The sequence below is a fragment of the Limulus polyphemus genome, unplaced genomic scaffold (genome assembly GCF_000517525.1).
Source record: "Limulus polyphemus unplaced genomic scaffold, Limulus_polyphemus-2.1.2 Scaffold1707, whole genome shotgun sequence".
Lineage (NCBI taxonomy): Eukaryota > Metazoa > Arthropoda > Merostomata > Xiphosura > Limulidae > Limulus > Limulus polyphemus.
The window spans coordinates 202,810-227,018 of NW_013667317.1; the positions used below are offsets into that span (position 1 = coordinate 202,810).

Sequence of the window (24,209 nt, forward strand, 5' to 3'; positions counted from 1 at the left end):
TAATTTATCTCTTTATCGAACTTAGGCCTAAAATCAGTTAAAGTTTTATAAAGTATGGCCTATATAGAAGTGGATTTTCACATTTCGTTGTCTATGATTACAATTTGTTTGTATTGTGCTAGAAATGTTATATTTAAAGAAGTACAGTTACAATAAAGATACTAATTTGGCCAGAAATGTTTTGCGGGTCTCTGCTAGTATAGTTTATTATGATTTACTCTACCTGCAGCTAGGACATTACATTCATTGCAGCAAGCTTGCACATTTGAATATAATTTATAAGTGCAGAGTGATTTAGTTACATTTCATATAGTATTCTTAGCTTACTCATGTTAGTTTTATTCTAATACAAAATATTTTAGAATATTGAATTACTCCATTTCAGTTAGTTATGTTAGACTAGCATACTTGGTTTTTCTGAACACATTTCAACCTTATTCTAATTCTTATGTATTGCATACATATAGATAATGAACAGCTGGCTCGATCTGGTACAAACTGTCTTGAGAACTTGGTCATTTCTAATGGTATGAAGTTTGATGACCAAACGTGGGATAGGACTTGTTGTTGCATGTTGGAAATTTTTAAGGAGACCCTTCCTTACATGTGAGTGTAATCATTGAAGTCTGGACTCCCTTAAAGAGTTAACATCAAAAGATCAAACTTGATGAGTTTTGTTTTTGAGAATGCTAGTAAAAACTTTGTTGTACTGGCATTAGCTTCAGTAAAATGTGAAAAATTATTTTACTTAAATGTAATGTTGTTATGACACAAAAATCTATAAAGTTATGAATATTTTCTGTTGAGCTGTTAGCATAAGCATATTATGAGAATTCAGTTAACATTCAGGTTGCTTGTTTGAAACTCAGTTAAAAGTGCTTGACATTTTGACTTGAAAAAAGAAGACAGCTAGTTTCAATATGACAGAAGTATAAGTTTAAACTTTTTTACTGTACAAAAGAAGGATAACTGCTTTTATTATGTCTTCTGGCTGATAGGAGAATTCAACATGAAGAATTGATTGTATAATATTACAATGTTGTTTTACCCTTATGTGTCTAGGTTATTGACATGGAAACCAAATAGAAATGACAACCAAATAATCATAGCTGAAACTTCAGGCAAGGTAACTTGATTTATTGAAAACTTTGTTCATTAAATCAAAAAATAATGACATGAAATAATCCCAGCTGAAAAGTTTTGCAAAGATAAATGGATATGTTTAAATCTTTGCTCATTTTATCTCATTGAAGAAGAATTGTGTTTTTGTTTGGCATGTCTGTTAGAAGGTGAAATTGCTTGATCACCAAAATTTTCAATGAAATATCATATTTAGATATATTTCTTCCATGTATCTATAAAGTCATTAATTTGTAACTTTTTTTAAATTTCAACACTTAAATTTTACACGTTTTATATTAGACTCCATAAACTTATTAAAGTAGTGGTATTTTTTATTATTATCTACACTGATTTTTATAGACATAATGTGTAATTTCTACATTGTACTGTCTGAGATGTTATAAACATGAAACTGTTACACATACTTGTGTTAATCTCATGTGACACATGACTGTTGTAGTTTAAACATAAATAGCCAAAAGGATACTCAATAACTGTTTTACAGTTTACTGGTTATGAAAAGTAATTTTGATAAAACTTTTTTCTTTTGTTTCAATATATTAGACTATGATGATTGAGTGAACATTCATAAGTTTAAATATAACACTACTTTTTGACATTTCTCTAAATTTGTAACTCCCAGAAAATGGCTTAAGAATGAAACATTGAACAATGATTTTTTTTGGAAGCTTCTGAGTTTTGCATTTTTTTAAAATATACATAAAACTGTACTGATTTTCTTATTGCTTGAAAAGATTCTAGTCGATATTTGATTTACAATCAGAATTAGTTTCTGAATAAAATGCAAAAGATTGTATTTCAACAGCATATTGTTCATGTTATTATAGTGGAACAGAGGCAGGCAATAAATCTCATTCAGAATGACTTTTCATTTAAAAAAGTTTTTCTTGTGTGAAAAAGAAAAGATTTTTCATTTTGTGAAATTTTTGCAATTTTTAGATGTTTAGTACTTTTCTAAACTACAAGTTTCTGGTATGTTGGCCAAATCCTTCTACATGTATACTGTATGTTTTCAGTGAAATCAAATATTGTGTCTAAAAATTGCATACATTTTGTATTTCACAAACAGCAATATGAATTAAAATAATATGGCCATTTTCTACCCTCAGGGTCATTCACCAAGACATCTACCCCAACATGAGCAGAAGGATGCTATTGTGAAAGCAGGTTTGTGCTGTTTCATGTTAAAATTTACAAAGTACCTTTGTTAAAGCACCTAATTTTGTTTTAAGTTCCATTTTGTTTACATGTATTAACTCTTTAACCAGGGGTACCCCATTAAATACCTTTCTGTGCAAGTCACCATGCAACATTCAAAATTTTATAAAGCACGTTTACTATCAATTTATGTGAATTAAATTAACATTTTAATGTATGTTATCATTTGAAGTTTTATGTTAGCTACGTTTTCAGTCTTTTATTTCAAAAGAAACCTTTAAAAAACTGCTTAAAACTTCAGATATATTATCATGTGACCAATGAGCTATGAAAATTTTCTATTTTAGCACTCTGTATCTTCAAATACAATGACAGTTCTGTAGATTATGTCTAAAATATAAGATACTTACATAACCTTTTGACTTGTACATTTCAAAGTTCTCTGAATGATTACAGATGAAACAAGTAATAACAGGTGCCATGCTCACATTCCACAGATTTGTTTGAGCTATGTAGCGTACATGTAGATGTTACATACACATGTGTATAGTCATAAGAAAGAGCTCATCTTACACTACAAGTTTTCATTACAGAGTACATGTAACTAACTATAGTATTGTTGACTGCTTGATCAACTATAGCCCTTATAGTTGTTTCTTACCCAAATATGTTATTGTTAGAGATACAGTTTAACTTTCTAAACACAGGCTTGGTCGATTTTACCAACCACATGACCTCTTTGTACTTATATAGAGTCTTTATATAGATTAAACAAGAGCCATTACAAATTCATCCAAGCTAGTCATTATATTTCCCATGGGAATGAAGCTTGTACTAACAGTGAAATTGAGAATTCTACATTCAGGAAACAATGTTATATAATGCATCATTTGATAGATGAAAAACCTTGGATTTCTATTGGTTATAGATAATATAGAATTAAATGTAAGAGAGAGCTATTAACAAATCCTGAGAGGATGTGGCAAGAGGGTTCTGATTTTCTATTTGATAGCTCTGTAACCAAACAAAGTTGAAGACTATAAAAAATTATGGTTTGTCTGAGCAATGAAGATTTTATAATGAGTAATTTATGTTTAATTTCCTACTTATCGGAGAGGTGGTGGATAAAATAGAGAAGAGAAGATGTGTAGAGAAAACGTGTCACACTAGGAGAAATTCAGGAGTTTTTTAAACATTCCTTATAAAATTAATAACTTAAAACTTGTATTCCATTAAAATATGGATTATTAGCTAAGATTTGATGCTATACTAATTGGTATAATTTAAACAAAATATAGATTAATAAAATTTTGAATGTCACTAAAACCTCATGACATGTGCAGTAAGGGATGCCCTCAGGATAGGGTGAAATTTGGTTTAGGTCTTACTATTATATTTTAGTTAATTATGTATTCATTATGTTTTAAAATGCATAATTAAAAGGTTTCAACATCTTTTAAGATATACATCATACTTTGTGTCAGTTCTCAAGACAGTGCATGAGAATTTTGCTGAAGGGTTGCGCATGTCTGCTAAAGACACTGTATATGACTCAAGGGCACTGTTGACTTGTGTAGAGATGAATAATAAGTGGTAAAGGACAAGAATGGAAAATAAAACATTAAAAATTAACTATATGTGAAAAGGAACAGACCTGAAATTATGAATTTAATAATAGGAAAATATTCAAAGATATTCTACAAAAAATTAAAAAGTATGTATTTTTGTTTCTATTTCCTAATTTTAATTATTTCATTGCATTGTACATTGATCATAATAACTAGTTAGTGATATGGTAGAGAAAATGAAAAATATAATATAAACGTTTACCTGAAAAAACTTATAATATTCATTTAGGAGGTTCCAGAGGTTATGCAAATGAAATATAAAAACTGTAAAATGAAGAAAAGTATTTTTATACTTAAAATGACAATCATCTTGCACTCGAACTATTCACAGTTTGAGTGCAAATAACAACTATAGATAAATAGTATTTTTGTTAGAAGTAATTATACTAATGCCATTTTTTGTGTGAAAAAACTAACAAAATCTTATGAGGTTTTGTGAGGAACACTCAAAGTTATTGTATGTTTTTTGCATAATTGTCCTTCCTCAGTCAAACTGATGCGAATTGCATCAGCCCGTGCTGAAAGGGTTAAACTAAATATTAATAGAAAATAAAGAAAACTGATCCTAAATATTCTGTGCACATATAAGCATATGTTTCCTGACTGATGTCACTGGTGTGAAAATGTCTCTTTGGAAAATGTATATCATGTTTAGTCATGCTTATTCCTTATTATTAGATAAATCTTGTTTTCTCTAATTTTTCTTCTGCAAGTAACACTGTCAAGAGACAAGTGGTAATCTTTCCATTACAGACTGGTTAACATACCAGATTGAGGATACAAATGTCCAGATTTGTGTTCTATTCATGCAAAATTGTGCTCTACACTTTAGGCTATGAACACTTTATAAGAGTGATGTTGAAATTCCGCTATATCTTTAGATTAACTAGCCCAATAGTTAGTGGTGGGTGCTGTTGGTTAGCTGCCTTCACTTTAGTTTATCAGTTCAAAATTAGAGATAGTTGGTGCAGATAACCTTTGTGTAGCTTTACTTGAATATATAATACAAACAATCAATTGATCCTTCTAGATTGATTAATACTGGTTTTTTCTTCATCTGTTCAAAGAATTTTAAAACAGTCATTTACTTTCACTTCTTTACTTTCTACTCCATATTTCGGGGAAAAAGTTAAAATATTTTGAGATTTTATATAATCCAATTTATTGTTGAAATATTCTGTTATGTAAGGATTTCTGTTATAGTACTGGTGTACTCTTTGGTGTTTGATATAACTTCCAATATAATGTTAATTTTCCTTTTGTGTGATGACTTGAGTAATGTTGCTGAGGGATTCTATAATGGATTCCAGTGTATTGTTAGGAGAGTTTGTAATGTTTCATATAACTTCCAGTGAAGTTTCAAGTTTTCTGTTATATAATGACTTCCACCATATTGTTTATGCTTCAACATTATGATGTGTTGCTATTATTAATACAAGAAATGAATGTTGTTACAGATGCAGAGAGCAAGGAGGAAAAACTATTTTCGTCTCTGAAGATAAAGTGTATAGTGCAGTTAGAACTGATCCAGACTATTGACAACATTGTGTTTTATCCTTCCACAAGTAGGAAAGAAGACATGGAATATCTGGCAGCAGCCCAGGTAAAGGTACTCTAAGTTTTGAAAATATAGTATGGAAAATTACCCAGTCTCAGTTACTTTCAATTTATAGACCCAGCACAAAAAATTAAGTGGACTCACACCTTATACATTATGGAAAAGTAAACAGGTGCAGTATTCTTATTTTATAAACGTAGTATGTTAAAGTATCCAAGTTCAAGAAGTTATCAAAAAACAAATACGGAAGAAAATATTGAACATAACATCTCTGTAGCATAGAATATATTACACGATGTAGGGTGTCTGCCTGAAATTTTGCAAGAGAAATAAATGTATATGTTCAGTTATTTATTTATTTATCTGAATTATCCAGACTTGGTTATTTCTTTCAAACATGGTAAAGAAAAGTATGCTTGGTAGTTTATTGGCTTTACAAAAGTTATATAGAAGATGTCTGGTGAAATTCTAATTTCTTCCTATCAAAACTTTAATTATTATGTACACTGTTGTGTACTAGTCATATTTAAAATTTTGGGTCTTACAGAAATGTTCTGAGAAAGATTTTCACATAGTAATTCACCAGTTTTTTAGTGATGTTTTGCTCATACATTAAGTAAATCAAAAAGTTTATGACTTAGTGAATAATAATAAAAAAAATGTATCAAATGACCATGAAAAAAATTTAAGGCATTTTCCTCTTTATGCTCTAAGTTAACACTGTCCCTGTTCTCACTGTACTTATGTAATTCAACTCTGTCCACACGGGCGCAGTCAATTTGACCAACCATGTGACCTTTTCGTACTCGTACAGAGTCTTTTGATACTACTAACTTTTGATATAGTGTGTATATCTTCACAAAATTTGGCAGTCTTTCAGTAAACATTATAAGTCTTTCACATACAAAAAATCATATTTTTAATAAAATAAAAAAAGATTGTCCTTGAGTATTCATTTTGAATAGTCTGTGGCAAAGTGATTTTCATGTTAAGATTAAAAATTCTTTTCTTCATCTCAAAAAACTCAAATTTCATTTATGTAATCTCTAAAACCTCCTAAATACATTTGAAATGTTTGTTTACAATAAAACTTTATATTTTATTTGTTATTTTTCTACCCTAACTCTATACAAGATTGGTCAGTTTGACCAACCTCATAACCACCAAAAAAAAAATCTAAATAAATCTAAATTACCCTCCTTTTCTTTCTAGAATGACTTTAAATTGTAACATGAAACTACATTTGTTTATCCTAAGTGGCTTTAAACTCGTAACAGTATACATCTATTCGTACTTAAATTTTATTGTTTTATTGGCCTTTGGACCGTGGCTACTATTCATGCCATTATAAGTTGTAAATCTCTTGGGGAACGTGCAGCTCACGTTATGCTATCGAATTACATTACCCACAAGCTACTCTCAGCTGCTCGTGTGTGCGCCTCGTGAAATATTTTTATTATATTATTATCATTGTTTATTTTACCTAATCTGACCTTAACTAACCTAAAGAACTAATTTACTTACCCAAGTATTTTTTTTGCTCTTGACTCTCGATGACAGTTAATTCTACTTCTTTTAAGAAAATGATAGTAGTGCATTAAATGATTTTTATTTAACTAAATAATGCACTAAAGAACACAGACTAATAACATGCAAAAATCAAGCAATTTCTCCTAACTATCACAATTTTCTGACTTTCTAACTAAGTGACAAGAGCCATTACAAATGCATCCAAGCTAGCCGTTGTGATTCCCATGGGAACCAAAGTTGAATTAGAATTGGCTATAGGTAATATATAATTAAACGTAAGAGAAAATTATTAGCACATCCCAAAAGAGAGGATGTGATAGGAGGAGTTTGATTTTCTATTTGATAGCTATTTAACCAAACAAAATTGAAGGCTATAAAAATTATGATTTGTCTGAGCAATGACAATTTTATAGTGAGTAATTTATGTTTAATTTCGTAGTTTCTAAGATTTTATGGTTTACTAATTGGTATAACATAAATAAAAAGTAGATTAATAAAATTTTGAATGTAATACACTAAAACCTTGTGTCATGAGCAATAACGATACCCGGGGTGAGAGGTTTAAAACAGCCTCTGCAAAAATGATGATCTCATGTTTAAACCAACATTTGATAATGTCTAATTGCTAGTTCTTGCTCATACTAGCTATTTATATTAGTTCTGAGTGACTGTTATTTCAATCTGAAAATTAAATTTAACTCAACTTCAATTAATGTCCATAGTATCTTTATTGGGACTAATGGCTATTTTTTTAAATTTAATTGATAATTACTACTCAATAATACAGAATGTTTTAATGTTACTCTATTGAGGCAGATTTCCATTGAAACAGTTTTTTGGGTAACATTAATGGTATTTAATCTCACTTCTGTATTTGAAACCTGTTCTGTTTATTCACCTGATCTTTTGCTTCCACTTGTGGTAACCAGATTTTGCTAACATTCTTACTTATATTACTACACATATTTTTGTTAAATGGATATGAAAAGCATATTTGATTTGTACTTTTATTTATTATTACACCTCTTCATCAGCACAGGTGATAGCAAACTTGCTATCAAAGAGACTGTGTAATTTGTGAGTAGTTATTTTAGTAAAATGTTTATACAAAATTAAAAACTAAAACCTGATAATTATCCTATTGTTCAATTATCAGCCATGTTACATACCTTATTCTAGGTTTTTTAAGAGATATATTTAAGAGTCTGTGCCAGTATTTTAAGCTCTTTCTTCTTCTGAACAACTACTTTGTAAATGATGGGAAACTCAAGTCAAGTTCTTTCTACAGGCAGACATTGGCCATGCCACAGACAGCAATCAACTGTCTGAGAGTCAGCAGCATGAAGAACAGGGTATGTACCCTTACCTGAAGTCTCCTCAACTTCTGAAGATGGTGGAATGTTTACAGGAATCACATCGGTTTGCAAAAGCATTTAACACCAATCATGAACAAAGAAACCTCTTATGGAAAGCTGGTAAGATTTATTAGCTATTAGCTTAGGAATTTAAACATTTGTGTTGTTTAATTTATTCAGAAAATTCTTATCACCAAGCACAGTAGTGCTCAGTATGTAGCGATTGGCTTAGAAAAAAAATGGTCACTGCATTCAATCTATTACTCATCTTTTTCCTTTTCCCTATGCTAGCCAAAAATTAGTGAAGTTTTTGCAGAAAAGCATTTTAAGAGTACTTGGGAACAGGCTATCACTGAACACTATAGTCCTTAGTATGTATGTATGGGCCGAGAGAATAATGGCCACTGCATTCAATCTATTACTCTATGATGCTTACAAGTAACTGCTATAGTTGAGTTATAGTATTATTTAAGCACCTAATTGCTTTTATCAAGTGTTTCACAGCTTGTATAACAGTAGTATTATTTTGTTCTTCTACCACACACATTTTTGTGGAGAAATAATAAAAGGGAAAACCACTACTTAATGTGAGTTTGGCTTACATTAACAATATATATTACCATTGAATTATAAAAATAAAATAAATGTTCACTTATTAACCTACTTCAATGAAATTATTTCAAAAAAGAGGAGAAACAAGAAATATAAAAACTTTTGCAAAAATTAAGTATGATGTAGGAATGGGAAACCCAAAAATTACAGAAACATGATTATTAAAAATTGTTAATGCAAAAAGGGGAATAGGGATCATAAAAATAATACAGAAACAAAATAGCTAGCTTAAAATGAAAATGCAATCATGGTAAAAGTAAACAAACAAGATTAAAGTTTGAGACACAAAGCTGGAGATACTGTAGACATTATTTACTCAAGCTAGAAATCCCTATTTTGACTCCATGCTATTAGCTAGAATTACATTTGGTGGATTCAAAATAAGGATTTCCTCTTAGAGTAACATTTTGCACACTCTACAAGGTCAAAAACGTGTTAATTAACAATTATGAATTGATTATATTAATATACCTTCCCCCTTCCCACTGTTTCTGATGGAGCTTAGGTCATGATACTTCTATGACCCTAAACTCTGGTGGGCTGTCGCTACTGCAAACTTTATCTGAAACTAATTATTTTCTAAATAAAATATATAGCTACAAAATTTCTGCCTCACTTTCACCATCATTTTCTCCATTTCCTGCTTGCATGATTTTTGCCACTCCTTATAGTCATCTTCAAGAATGGCTACTCTATCTGCAGTATCTATTAAATTCGTAATCAAGCAGTGTGGGCTATGATTCAACACTTAGGATTGGTAATCACGTGATTGGCAATCCGATTCTTGAAACTAAGCTTGATGTTATTTTTTAAACTATGGCTTAAAGATATATGTTATGGGAGACTAGCTCATATGGTGCATGATGATTTACTATAACTATTGACAATTCGATCACGTTAGTTTGAGATGTAAAAATTTAAGCTGCAGCTGGAGAGATTGTCATGGAGGTTTGTTTGAGAATATTTTGAGCATTTAAAGTTTCTGTGTAGCTAAATCCTCTATATATAATGCATAGCAATGAGCATATATATGCCTAGACTAAGGAACAATTCCTATTAAGCGTGTATAAAAATTTTACTAGTAGAAAAGCAGCCTTTTCAAATAAAACGTATATGTCTAAAACTTTGCCTTAAATAAAGCTTTGTGTCTTTTAAAGTAATTATTCTATGATTGTGTGTAACAAAATTTAATATTATGTGTATTTTTTAAATTTTTACTCTTTCACTTCATACATAATATAGGGGTTGACTCCCTAAAGACAACGATTGTATAGTGTACAAAGCATTGAGTATCTACATGTTACAGTCATCTAATGTTCAACTATTCTTGGCTAGTAATTTCTGTTTCACCCTGTACTTAAGCTTCTTAAATGAACACCAAATATGTGTAAGAAAACGAACTTCAAGGGGTAATGATAATATTGTTTTCACTAGAATAATGATTTTTTTAGCATATGAAAAATATAAATATAACTTAAATAGTACCCTATGCAATGTGCACTGATCCGTTTAGTAATATCGCCCATGTTTGATTGTAATACTCATGACCATTTTTGTTGTAGGCTGGCGGAACAATAATAAAAAAGAACAAATGAGCAATCTCTTTTATGAACCAGTACCATGGTTTCTGACAAGGTAGGGATGAATACACAAAACATATAAAAATCACTACTCAAGTAGCCAGTAAGTACTGAGTCAGTCTTCCAAGCTTGTGGTTACTAGCCAATATAAGACTGTATAGCACTATTCAGTTTAAATGGTTTTATTCAAATCTGAATTCATGCAACTGACAGAAATTCAACATTTACTTGTATATAAAAGTTATTCTTGGAAAGAGTTGGCTACTTATATAGTGATTTTTGTGTGGTTTTGTGTATTATACCTACCTTGTTTTTGTACATCATATTTAATTTTTGAAAAGTTTTTATTACTTGTTTTATACTTATTAATGGGCTCACTTGTAATTTTTGTGTGGTTTTGTGTATTATACCTACCTTGTTTTTGTACATCATACTTAATTTTTGAAAAGTTTTTATTACTTGTTTTATACTTATTAATGGGCTCACTTGTAATCTACAGGTTTCCGAGGTAATGTGAAACCAAACTTGTTGACCCAAGAGACTCAGAGCATGGCTTGTTCACTTCGAATTTTATTCCGTATGTACCTGGATGATTCTCGACAGGATGCTTGGCCACAGGTTCAGAACAGACTTATTGGGTAGGTCCTTATGTTTTTATCATATGGTCATTATGTAGTTGCTCTAGCCATCTTTTCTAACTCTTCGTACTATTAAAATGTAAAAATCATTCTTATTTTCTGTCTTTTCAATGTAGTAGAGTATATAATTAAAGTGTGAACTATAAGATCTAAATTTAAGTAGAGAGTCATGAATTGCAAGTGATGTGTGTATCTAGTTAAGACCTAAGCTTAAATGCATTGTATGTTTAACCCCCATCTTGTAGTAGGTTTACTTTAATCATTGAAACACTTCTAGAAAGTGTCTGTTAATGAAATGTTTGGAAGTTAGAAAATATATTCATAGTATTATTGTTGATAGTTGCACAAGTTTTGTTGGAATCATTCTGACTTTTACCTTCAGAATACACCAGGTCAGTTGGGTTTTGGAAAAGTTTTCCAGAGTTGCTGAACCCAAATATGGAATCATGTTTTGTTCCTTGCTCCACTTGGGATCCTGGGGTACCAAGTTTGAAACTGTATTCATACTCTTCCTCCACTTACAAGTTAATGGACCAAACATGTCACACGTACTCAGGCAACATGGGTGATGTCCTAGTGATTTTTTTGGGAGGGGGGTACAGACTGCCATGAGTTAGCTACAGAAGCAGTTGGGGATAATGAAGAAGCTTGATCTGTATATTGGGGCCTTTAAACTCTACAGTGGAAAACACATATTTTATTCTAGTACCTATAAAGCAAACTAAAGAAGCAATCAACAAAAAAGAAATATCACCCACAACAATTACAAGTGATGTTATGATATGGAACTCTTGTCAAGTCTGAATATAGTGTAAACTGGTCATGTAGAATAAGAGAAAAACATGCATTTTGTTTCCTATACTCTGCAGATTTCAGCATTGCTCAAGGCAGGAAAGTCCTGTACTCTGCAGATTTCAGCATTGCTCAAGGCAGGAAAGTCCTGTACTCTGCAGATTTCAGCATTTCTCAAGGCAGGAAAGTCCTGTACTCTGCAGATTTCAGCATTGCTCAAGGCAGGAAAGTGACTGTAGAAACTAAATCATTCGTATTTTGTTGCTCAGAAACTGATTATTTTCAGGCTGGCATTCTTATTTTACACCAGTTAGGAAATCTTGTCTACCATTCTTTTATTTTGTAGATAATGGGTGAGAATTGAACACAAGTTACACATGAAACATTACCAGTACAGTGTAGATTGTATAAACACACTGAGTTTTATACGAGTTGTCAACTAAACAGTATTACATTTAACAAGGTCAACAACATAAGTGATATGTGTTCCTAAGAATGAAAGTACAAAAATACTGATGATTGTTGTATTTACTTTAACATGGCTACTGATTTGTAGGAAGTACATTCAGGTGTTTTTCCTCCTGGGTTTGTATATATGAAAATAATGGAAATACATATTCTGTGTTATTATAGATCATAACTTAGAAAAAGCTATTTTAAAAATTTATGGTCAGTAGGCAAGTGTTAAAGTCAGCTTTTGCAAAGTAGCTTAATCATGTTGTTTATATGTTTTCACAGTTTAATATAAGTGTGACAAGTCAAATCTCTTTTCCAAGTATAGTTTTTTAGTATAAAGACAAATATGTAAGTAGATCTAATTTAAAGTTATAAAACATAGACTGAAACATTTTATGTTAATTAAATGCATATTCCCTTGTAGAGAATCAGCTTTTTGTTGATCTCAAAGTGGCATCTGCAACACTATTTTTTATTAATCCTAAAACATATTTAACACAAGTTTTGTGTTGATCCTGAATGATGTACATACTGCTAATAAATATTTTACACACTAATCAGTCATTTCTAATCTCAAAGCAACAGTTGTAATGCTAATTACTTTATTGCTATGGTTTGAATGCTTTTTACAACATAATTACTTTGTTTATCTTAAATAACACCTTTAACACCAAGTAGATTTATTTTTATGAGAAAGTGGCATAACACTAATTACTTTTTCATTGCTTTTATGTTGTGTACTAGAATATGTCGAGAAGCCTTGGACTATTACTTGAGTCTGAGTACTGAGAATCACAGAGAATCCTGGACAAGTTTACTTCTTCTCTTTCTCACCAGGATTCATAAAATGGATGATGAAAGAGTAAGTACCTTTAGGAGGCAATAAATGTTTTTATTTGTCACTGTTGGTTTCTTACTGTTGTATAATTTCTAAAAGTAAGAAAGTATTATGATGTACTTGGCTCTTTAGATTATAGTTCCATCACTGTATCAGGTACAAAGGATCAGCTGTATGGTAGGTATAACTGAGATGTACATTTGTGTGAAAATGAGTTACATTATACTAAATTAAAAGTTTACAGAACGTGTATTGTACATTTGATAATATATATTAATTTCGTTTTTGTTATAAACTCTAAGCAAGAAAGGGAGCTTTGTTTGAACTAAAATATATTTGTTTTCTTGTCTGCTTTTATACAAAATGTAAATAAAGAAACTGTTAGTTAAAATATTTTTATCCTTTCTTAGTTTCGTGCCCATGCTGCAGTTTATTACCCTTGTCTGTGTGAGATGATTTGTCTTGAAATCAAGCCTGAGCTCCGAGCAGTGTTGAGGCGTTTTTTTCTCAGGATTGGCCCAGCCTTCAACATAACTCCAGTTATCAGCAAATGACATGACTCGGTAATTGGTGTTTTATGTAAATACTGATCTGCTGACTAACTCTAGTCAAGTTCTGAGGTGTGTACAGCCCATATCAACATGATTAACAACTTAATGAAATGTTTATATAGATAGCTTCTTGTGAGCACATTGTTTGTAGTTCTTTCTCTACTTTTTCTGCCAATACTGGTGCCCAAGCAGAAGAGGTTTTGGTTAGTTATGATTAGTAAGTATTTTGTAGACTACATCTGTGATTTGTTTTAATGATGCTATGCTAATGTAACAATAAAATTACTGCGTAGAAACATACCTTCTGAGGATCAAAGAATGTGAAACAATAGTTGAAAAAAAAGTGTTCTCCAAAATATTTTTTTAATATTTTTATTTCAATTTTCGTTTTTTTCCTTGAGGTGTTATTTTTGGTCTCCTGTGGAGAACTTGAAGATTTTAATATTTCAGAATTTGATCGTCCATGTTAAATCATATAGAATATATCTTAGCAGTTAATTAGGTAACTGTGTGTGTGTGAACAGGATAATTTGCACTTAGAACTAAGTAGACAAGATTGAAAATAAAGAGTTTAAATGCAATCATTAAATCTTGTTTAATTTTCTCAAATTGTTAACTTATGAAATTGTTAAAACATTGACAATTGTTTAAAATCAAAAGTTGTGGAATAATTTTATTCTTGGTATAAAACAAAGCTTTTTTATTCTTCAAACAGTGATTTAATGTGTATTTTCTCTTATAAACTATGCAACTCACAGCTGTCAGAATATTTAAAGTTTTAAATGGGAATTAGAGGTATCAAAAATTATATGAAGTTTTTGTGCACCTTTTCTATATGTAATACTAATACATATAAATACTTGGTGTTTCAATCTCATTCTTTTAACAATATTATTGTGTACAACAACTGTTCCAGTCTTAAATTTATAGTTGAAGTGACCACAGTTATATTGTTGCATTTTTCTAAATGTGTCTTTAATATTTTTTTTTTACTATATTATAATCTTGATAATAGACCAAGAACACAACAAGAATATTTTATTAGAACCAGGTTAATTGATTGTTATAAATATACAGGTTTGAAAGCAGATATGAATATGATAGGATATACAATTATGGATCAAGTAGCAGACTTAATTCCACAGTTAAAGATAGATAACAGACTTTTAATTACATAGTTACAGTTCAAGTATCAGAGAAGATATCTCGTTGATTGAATCTTTTATATATCAACACACAGTTGCTTCAGTCACTGTATAGATAGTAGATATTTGACTACGTAGTTAATAGTTTAAATAGTAGACCAGAGTACTATTGACTGTACAATTCAAATAGCAGTAAAACTAAAAATGCTGTTTCCAGTGAGAGCAAATTTTATTTTTTACTTTTGCATGAAAACAGCAGTACATAGTTTACTACAAAATGTAAACCTAATAGAGTGAATTTAAACTTGTACCTATAAGCATATTAGGCCTAACCTAGTTTAGATAATAAAGAAAGGATGTGTTTTTGTTCAAAATGGGCATAGCTAAACCACTGGGTACAACTCAGGCTTATTAAATAGCATTTGTTAAAAACTGTGTACTATACTCTAAACAATCCCCATTCATCATAGGTATGAGTCAGTCTGCTTTATTTCCTCCCAAAAGATTGAAATTGCATTAAGTTCAACTATCAATCACAATTGTATAATATTGTGATCCAACAACAAATCAATTTATTTTGTGTTCAATTTTTCTTTAAGTTTTGAGGACAGATTTAATTATTTTTAACATCATTTTCAAAGTGAAGATAGATTATATGTCATTTAAAAACAGTGTGCTTTTTTCTAGTTGTGTTGCCTCAGTGGGTCAGCTATAAGTTTATGAACTTAGCAATGCTTATATCTGATTCTTCATGGTGGACAGAATGCAGATAACCCTTTGTGTAGTTTTGTGCTAAAAAACTTAAAATCCAACTTACAATAGTGTGAGTTAATCTAAGTTTTGAAAGCATTTCTTTGATCACTATATATATATATTTAACATAACATAATGTTTAGGGACAACAAAGGACCTATTGGACCATCTCGGCTGTCCCATTCTCTAAACTAACTGTGTATTCCTCAGGTCACTGAAGTAGTTATGGATATCAGTGTCAGTAAGGTAAAGTTGTATGGGAATAATTTTGATCTACATACTGTTTCGAAATACACTATTTAGTGAAAACTAAATTTTAATAAAAAAATAAACTATTATTATTTTTTATTTTTAATGAACAACATAACATTCCCAACTTAAAATAGCTGAACAGATAGAAATTGCTGAGAAATATTCCCAGCTTTTAATGATGCTAGTGTTCAAATAGCAGACATATGATTGCACAATTACAGATTAATTAGCAGACATTGGAGAAAAATGTTACGATTCAAATAAGAAACTTAAATATTGTTCATGGATGTTGTTGGCTGCACGGCAGAAGATCGTGTAACAAATGAGACAATATTTATCTTATTATAAATCCAATGGGACAGTGTTACATCATAAATACAGTAGAATAAAACAGATAATTTTAAACATAAAAGTTATGATATGAATTAGCATCTTGGGAAAGAATAGAGTTGTGATTTTACCTCAGTTGATGTTAACGAAGTGTGTGTTACTTTACTGCCTTCAGCCACTGCTCTTGTCAGATTCTAAAGAAGCTGAGTTGTTATTTTGGGAAGGAAATAAAGGTACAAACATGTAATTACTAAGAAGATAATTCCCAGTTTGTTTGTTTTGTTTTTCCCAACATATGTATTTTTAGGCCATGAAAACAAACAGAATGTTGTTTAATAATATCAACACTTTGCACTTATTATTCATAGAATTGTACATCCAAGCCAGCAAAAGTTTAAGGAATGTTACAGGCACATGTGATACAATTATTAATATAAAAAAAGTAATAAAAGGTATTTTGATAAACAACAGCTTTTTACAATTCTTAAAATTTAATTGTTTCCCTTAACTGTCATTTTTATGACCCTCTCTTCACAATACGTCAACTTTAATATTGAGTATAAGTTGCATAAAAAATTAAAAAGTGTAATAGACTGCGTTGTTCAAGTTTCATTATCTTAACTTAATTAGCATAAACAGTGTGTGCAGTAACACCTGAATGCTTTGAAATAAACTAATGTTAAGACTAATGAGGAATGCAAACATGTCTGCTTTATTTGTATAGAAAATTTTTCCAGTTTTGTACCAGAACTGTAGGACAAATACAGTTGAAACATTAGTGTATATTTTTACTTTTTGACTGTTGGTTATACGAGATATAATTTCAATAAACATTTTACTTGTAGAAAAAAAAAAACTTTTCTAATAACTTTAGGTTCAGAAATAAGTACTTAATATATATTAATGTTGATGAATGGGAAATATCGAGAAAAATTTAAATTATTTGAAAAATATTTATTACTTTGCTTGTGAACCTATTGATATTGAAAAAAAGGAAATTAGATGAAACATTTGAGAAGTCAAGGCCCTAATATATTGTGAAACTTAAGATGAAATTTTTATGAAAAGAAAAAATAGGTAAAACTGAAATTTACTATTTTATTTCAAATGGTAATTTCTGAATTTTTGGTTGTTACCCCATGAGGGGGTTGAGTGTCATCTCCAGGGGATCACAAGATGTAAAGTATTAATATATATATATATGTGTTTTTTTCACAATAAACATAAACACTTAATTCCCATTGACAATAAGTTACATTAAAATGTTATTTATATTTTACTATTTGGTGTAATAAACATGATACAAGAGGGGGTGTGGTTGTGAGTATGAAGGAAGTTGTGATAAGCAGTAGCTTGAGAAATTCTAGTTTGGAGTATAGTTTTATTTTGCTACACTTTATATATAGTTTAAGAAAAAATTATCTTATTTGCATTAAAAGTGTCTTTATTGAAATCATTTAGAAAGAACTGTTTGCTTTCATAAAAAAAATAAAGTAATAGTTTTAAAATGAAAACTTGTATGCTAGTTTCTAATGTTGTTGAATTTTTAAACATTTGAAAAACCAATGTAAGCATTTTTTGGAGGATTATGCAGATTACTGTAAAAATAAAGTTTGGATAATTATAAAAACACAAGAGAGATTATCAGTTACATGAATATGTGCCAGAGCTTTGACATCATGATGTGTTTGTTACGTCAACTTGGATATGTTCGTGTTTTTCTACGCTTATTTTTCCCTTACAGATTACAAGCTAACACCTTTGGGCAGAGCCAGTTTTTTTACATTAAGGATAGGGGCTTATATGTGTATAAAAACTTGATCTAGTATTGTTTTTATATGTTGCATAATTCTTCCAAGTATGTAACATACCAGATATTACAACAACACCTTTCCTCGTGTATTAAACCAAGGTTGCAGAATTTTACATTTCTAAACTGCATTTAGGTGAACTCTTGTAAGCAACCATGTGATGTTTTTAGTGGTAGCTGGTCACCCCTGAAACAAAATGTTATCAAGATTAGAATTACTTTTTATGGTTGGCTACTTTTGTTCAAGTACAGACAGACCTTCTATTGTGAAATCCATAAGAAAATTGGACATGAATATTCTACTCTAATTGCTTTGACAGTTGTTGATATACTTTGTGGAAAATGTTCGATGAAATTATTTTTGTTTTGTCAGATATATCTGTCAAAATAAAAGTAAACAATAAACAAGAAATGTTTTATTCATTTGTTTATTAAATAAATAAATGTTCCATTAAAGCCAAAATATACAAGATTAAAAAACATAAATGGAAATATAGGTTTATATGATGTAGATTTTTTTTTCTAAAGTTTCAATTGCATGAAGGCTCATGGGCAGTTTATAGTGAATGAGTTACATTCTTTGTATTAGTGGTCAAGATATCTAGACTACAGGAAAAAAAGGAATTGTTATTTTTAAAATTTATATTTCCTAAAGTCATGTTATTCCTTCATTAAAATTGATTCTATGAAGAAATTAATTTTGACTGTAGGATTCAATATGATGGAACTGTATTGTTTTTATAATGAAGTGTTTCTCATTAAAATGATACTCCAGATTAATTAATACTGTTTTAATGCTCTTCCTTGCTTATGGTTCATAAGTGTGACCTTTACATAATTATGTGTAGAGGTGTTGATAGTTTGTTTAATATATATTTTGACAGTCCTTTTTGCTTTAGATTATGACATTGTTGCATATGTTTATCATTTTGGTGTGACAATTCATCAGTAACTATTGATCATAAAACAAAGTGCTGATATGATTGTCAGATTTATGTACAGTGTTTAACACACTGGACATGTTAAGTTGTGTTTATCATATGTTTATCATTTTGGTGTGACAATTCATCAGTAACTATTGAACATAAAACAAAGTGCTGACATGATTGTCAGATTTATGTACAGTGTTTAACACACTGGGCATGTTAAGTTGTGTTTCATAAAGTATGAAATAAAGCTAAGCTGAAAAATATTACTATGCTTAGGAATATTCTAATATTCTTTGAAAGAAGTTTTTAGGTGGAGGGATGTAATTCAGTTGAGAGGTTTTAACAAGCTTCTTTATTCTGTTTTGAAGATGATACTTCAGTCTGCTAAAAACTGGTTTTTGTCATGTTGGTTTAAGCAAGTTTAAACCTGTTTAAATTTACTGTATTAATGTGAATCTGATGACGATCTACAGTAGCAGATTGAAATGCCTAAAGAAGCTTCAAACAGGTAGTTAAGTCTGTTAAAACCTTTCAGATGAATAATTCAGTGTTTTTGCTTTAGTTGATTAACTATTCTGGAAGGACATAATAATTAATAACGTATGGAAAAATGTGCCAATATTCTTTCATTAGCACTAATTTTATTATCAGTATAAAAAAGGAGTGCTTTTAAAAATCTGTACATTTTAGTATGGTGTATGTTTGTCATTTGTTTCTTATTTGGCTCTATTTCCTAATGAAATTTAACCTTTTAAAACATTGCAGTTTTTAGGGAAGAAGGTATAACTTTTGGTAATTAAATTATAAAAGCACATAAAATTTATTATTTCATTAATACTGGAGTTGCTAGGATGTTAAAGAAATATTGTTTATAAGTAGTTATTGAATAACACTAAAAATAGTCACTTTTGAACATTCCATAGTGACATTGGCAATTGATTTTTGCCTAATTTTCTTAACTTATTGAGTGATGAAGTTGGTTGAGTTGCATTGAAAATAACACATTTAACTTATCTAATAAAATGCAGTGAATTAGCAGTTTTTGCATACTTTCAGTGTAGTATTTCTTGTCTTTCATAAAATATTAAAAATATTCAGAAACTACATCTGTCCATTAACCAAGCACAGCTTGTTTAGGCAAACTGACAAAATTCTTTTGCATATACGAATTATTTGTATCTAGAATACAAGAGAGATGCATCTTTGAGCAATGTTATGTGTATTTATGTTATTAGACAAGTTACTTTTCAAGTTATCCATATAATAAACATGAACCAATGAAACTTCACTGCTGTTGGTTTCATATATTTATTTATAACATGACAGACTGGCACTAAATTAAACTTGGATTTTTAACATCAGTTGAAGATGAAACTATAAAATGAAATTTTGTTCCTGCACTTTTTTTTTTGTTCATTTATTCCTGTAAAGCTTCACAGACATTTAGGACTTGTTTTTAAAGCTTCTGAGGAATGTGTTCAGACAACAACAAAAAAAAAGTGAGTGTGAAAACAGGATATTTCTCGCTGCCAATTCCACAACCGGGATGGTTCTTAACAGCATTCATCTCTGTCATTTACCAACTAAAACTGTTTTTAATGGGTTATCTTTTTTTCACTCATCAAACAATTTTCAACAGAATATCTCTCTTTCACTCCCCAAGATAGTTTTCAACAGGATGCCTGTGTCATACACCCACAAAACAATATTCAACAGGATCTCTCTCATTCATGCACCAAGACAGTTTTCCTTAAAGCAAAGTTCTTCTGCCTATCTCATCTCCAAAATAAAACACCTGCATTCAGTTAACTAAATTATAAATCCAATGAAAAATTGTGATAATAATAATAGAATATTTTTTTACTGTTTTGTATTTTTTTGTAGAATTTTACATATACTTGCTTTTTAAGAGATGATGCACTTGTATTGATACTGATGTTGGGCTAGTAAGTTTTATTGTATTTTTTTTTAAACTGATCTTGAATTTAATTCTGAGTGAGTAGAATTTGTTAAACAATTAAGATCTAAAAGAAAACATTTTCTCCATGAAAGAAATAGGCAAATTTTTATATTTTTTGCAAGCTTTCAACTTTACTGCCAGAATTTTCAGTAAGCACAGTACTAATAATAAAGTATAGGTTCAGTAGGTGTTGAAGGTGAGATTTCAGATATGTGTTTAAAAGTAATATTTATATTTAACTTAAATAAATACTTTGTTTTAGAGGATTTATTGTTATGAAACAAATAGACCTTTTCTACTCTTAGTCATTTTTATAATGTCAAATTCATGGGAGTTTTTGAAACTGAAAAATGTTTTGGAACAAGCATTTAAAACTTGTAAACAATTCAACATCACGGAAAACCCGATTTCTATCTGAAATTTATGATTTTTCAAAAGTTTTTATTTAATATTGAAATTTAATCTTCCTTAATTGTCCTTTACACAAGTTAAACGACCTTAGCATTTGTAAGACGATTTTCTTTATTGTAGAGAAACGACTCACTGTTTAGCTTTGTTTATTAAGATTATTGTGTAGCAAATCATGTTAATTACATTCATACAGCTTATTGATACGGAGAATGTCACTTTTGCTCAAACCAGGCTTATTGTAGGGCTCTTTCAAGAAAGTTCCGTCTTTTGCAGTCATGACACGTGAACGTCCGTCTTTGGAGAACGATGTCTCCCCATATAACATTATGGAGTCATAGTCAAACGTATCAAGCAGGCGGTTTTCAAATACACTCATCTTTTTAAACCAGATTTCCATCCCTAGGAAGCATGATATATGAGTACTTCATTCTTTGTAAAGACATTATAAAAACGCAATCTGTTTTCAGTAAAAGAACTTACTACTGTGTTCAGAGACTTGCGTAATTTTACTTTAAATATGTTCTGTAGAGTTCAGGAAAGCAACAACAATATAAGTTACTCGGTAGTCTTTATAGGAAGTATTAACACTAATAATGAATAATTATTCAGTTATTTTTATTGTATGGCAACAATACAATCAATTACTTAGTAGGTTTTAATGTAAAGCAACAATATTATAAATTAATTATTGGTTTCTGATTACCGGAAAGTAATAATTCAGTTACCACTTGCTAAACAACTAAATAAACCTACCATTCATGATGTTTTCCCAGTGAATATTAAGATAATCGTCCCTGTCAGACCGAGTATGTTCATGCCAAAATCCGACCGCATGTCCCAATTCGTGTACGACAGTTCCAAGATATTCACATCCGTAGCCTAGAGACAAATTCTGCGCTCCTCTATGGATGTTTCCAACGAAGGAATTGCAACTAAAACATAAAGAAGGAGAAGGACTTTCCTGGTTGAAATTTAGGTTTGGTTGTACATATATTTCATTATGTGAGAATTAAAATCAGTATAACAAAAAAACAGAAATAATATTTTATGATATCTATAATGCCAAGCATTTTGGCAATTCTAAGAACTTATAATTAAAAGTAAAATATTGTATATATCAACCATACTATGCTATTTATCTCTAAAGTCGACGACGTTTTTCGCCAAATACCAGGGTTCCTCATCCCGAAAGTATAAACTCTAAAACTATAGGTAAATCTGTTCCATGTAATAATCAATACCGGTATAATGAACTCTCTCAAAAATGTATGATACAAAGTTTTACCCTTGTCCTTTGAACATTCTGACATAGTTGGTCTCCGTAGTCCTCTTCTTGAATCTGATGCAGGTGTATTTGTGATACTGGTTCATTGCCTGCTGTATCATTTGTGTCAAACCAGCTGTACACCATAAAAAAATGTTTTACTTTGAGGTTTTCTATGGTATATTTTTTATAAAGAGAATCAAATTTAGTGAAAAATAAAGAAATTAATAAAGTGAATATATTACATTATCGTAATCTAGGTGTCAGTGTAATATAATGTTTTACTTCTGGAGTATTGATCTAGGTGGCAGTGTAATATAATGTTATCGTAATCTAGGTGCCAGTGTAATATAATGTTATCGTAATCTAGGTGCCAGTATAATATAATGTTATCGTAATCTAGGTGCCAGTGTAATATAATGTTTTACTTCTGGAGTATTGATTTCAGTGTTACCACAGATGATATTAAATATGTATATGACAGAAATATGTATATACGAATATCAATAAAAAACAGTATACATAACTTATATGCACTTACAAAGAGAACTGTCAATCACGTAAGGAATCGCGCCCTCTGTCCAGCGTTGACTGTCATTAGGAATGGCGTTTCTGTCCTATGCATTCAATAAAAATATAAGATCTTTTCACATGTGTTATGTATAACGCTATTATGAAAACCACATAAAAGAATCATAAAACGTATGAATGTATGTATATTCTTGTGTCGGCAAGTGACCGCGCTTGTGGCAGGTGTTTGGTGTTGCACCATGTTTATTATGAGAGCACCCACTTCGTCCCTGAATGATTCAACTGGATTTTCTTCTCAAATCAGGTAAACGGTTTTGTTTTTACCGTGAGGGGATGTCCAAAACCTTCAAATTGATCGACTTGCATTTTTAAACCGTTCAGTACCAGTGGGTCTACATTAAACCGTTTACTACCAGTGGGTCTACACATCGAATCTTATTGAGTAATGTTATGCGTTGCATGTTAAACTTTCAGTGTTAAGAACTGATCAAACAATTGGGTGAACTCATTCAATTTCTATTTAAAATGCGCAGGACGCCCCAGCAATAATTAGTGTGTGTGTGTGTGTGACTCGTATCTTAATAGGAACAAACCAACAAAGTCACGGACTCGCAAGCAATTTGGTGCATAGATGATTTGGAAAATGTTTAAAATATCGATGCGGTTCATATGGTAATCATCGTAATAAAAAGAGCGTGTGCATAATTTCAGCCATTTTTACTGCGAAATGTAATGTTTTATTTTACACACTACAGTGTAGTATCGACCATTAGGTTTGTAGTGATTTCAGTGCGTTTCTATTTTAACACGAGATTTAACCTTCATGTCTCTTCTAAGGGATGCTGTTGATTTATAGCTCAAAGTTTCACAATGAGCTATATGCTCTCTCCCACCGCAGGTTACTATCTGTTTGTTCTTGAATTTCGCGCAAAGCTACACGAGGGCTATCTGCGCTAGCCGCCTCGAATTTAGCAGTGTGAGACTA

General features: G+C 30.4%; 2 protein-coding genes across 5 annotated transcripts in view; one reads left to right on the plus strand and one right to left on the minus strand.

The window, feature by feature from the left end:
* Window positions 1-19,293, plus strand: part of LOC106464639 (brefeldin A-inhibited guanine nucleotide-exchange protein 1-like) — a 101,486-nt gene extending 82,193 nt beyond the window's left edge. For 2 of the 4 annotated variants that reach the window (XM_022392385.1, XM_022392386.1), the window contains 8 exons: window positions 468-606; window positions 1,063-1,126; window positions 2,253-2,310; window positions 5,387-5,538; window positions 8,306-8,492; window positions 11,064-11,202; window positions 13,195-13,312; window positions 13,699-19,293. In XM_022392385.1, coding sequence (XP_022248093.1) covers window positions 468-606; window positions 1,063-1,126; window positions 2,253-2,310; window positions 5,387-5,538; window positions 8,306-8,492; window positions 11,064-11,202; window positions 13,195-13,312; window positions 13,699-13,842 — 1,001 coding nt within the window. In that variant the 3' untranslated portion in view covers window positions 13,843-19,293. Of the gene's footprint in view, window positions 1-467; window positions 607-1,062; window positions 1,127-2,252; window positions 2,311-5,386; window positions 5,539-8,305; window positions 8,493-11,063; window positions 11,203-12,071; window positions 13,166-13,194; window positions 13,313-13,698 lie in introns of those variants that run through there. The other 2 variants (XM_013924796.2, XM_022392387.1) reach the window with 2 other exon arrangements.
* A 2,311-nt stretch (window positions 19,294-21,604) lies between these two features.
* LOC106464641 (astacin-like metalloprotease toxin 5) overlaps window positions 21,605-24,209 on the minus strand; it is a 3,856-nt gene continuing 1,251 nt past the window's right edge. The window contains 4 exon segments of the mRNA NM_001314119.1: window positions 21,605-21,828; window positions 22,183-22,361; window positions 22,715-22,829; window positions 23,235-23,310. Coding sequence (NP_001301048.1) covers window positions 21,605-21,828; window positions 22,183-22,361; window positions 22,715-22,829; window positions 23,235-23,310 — 594 coding nt within the window.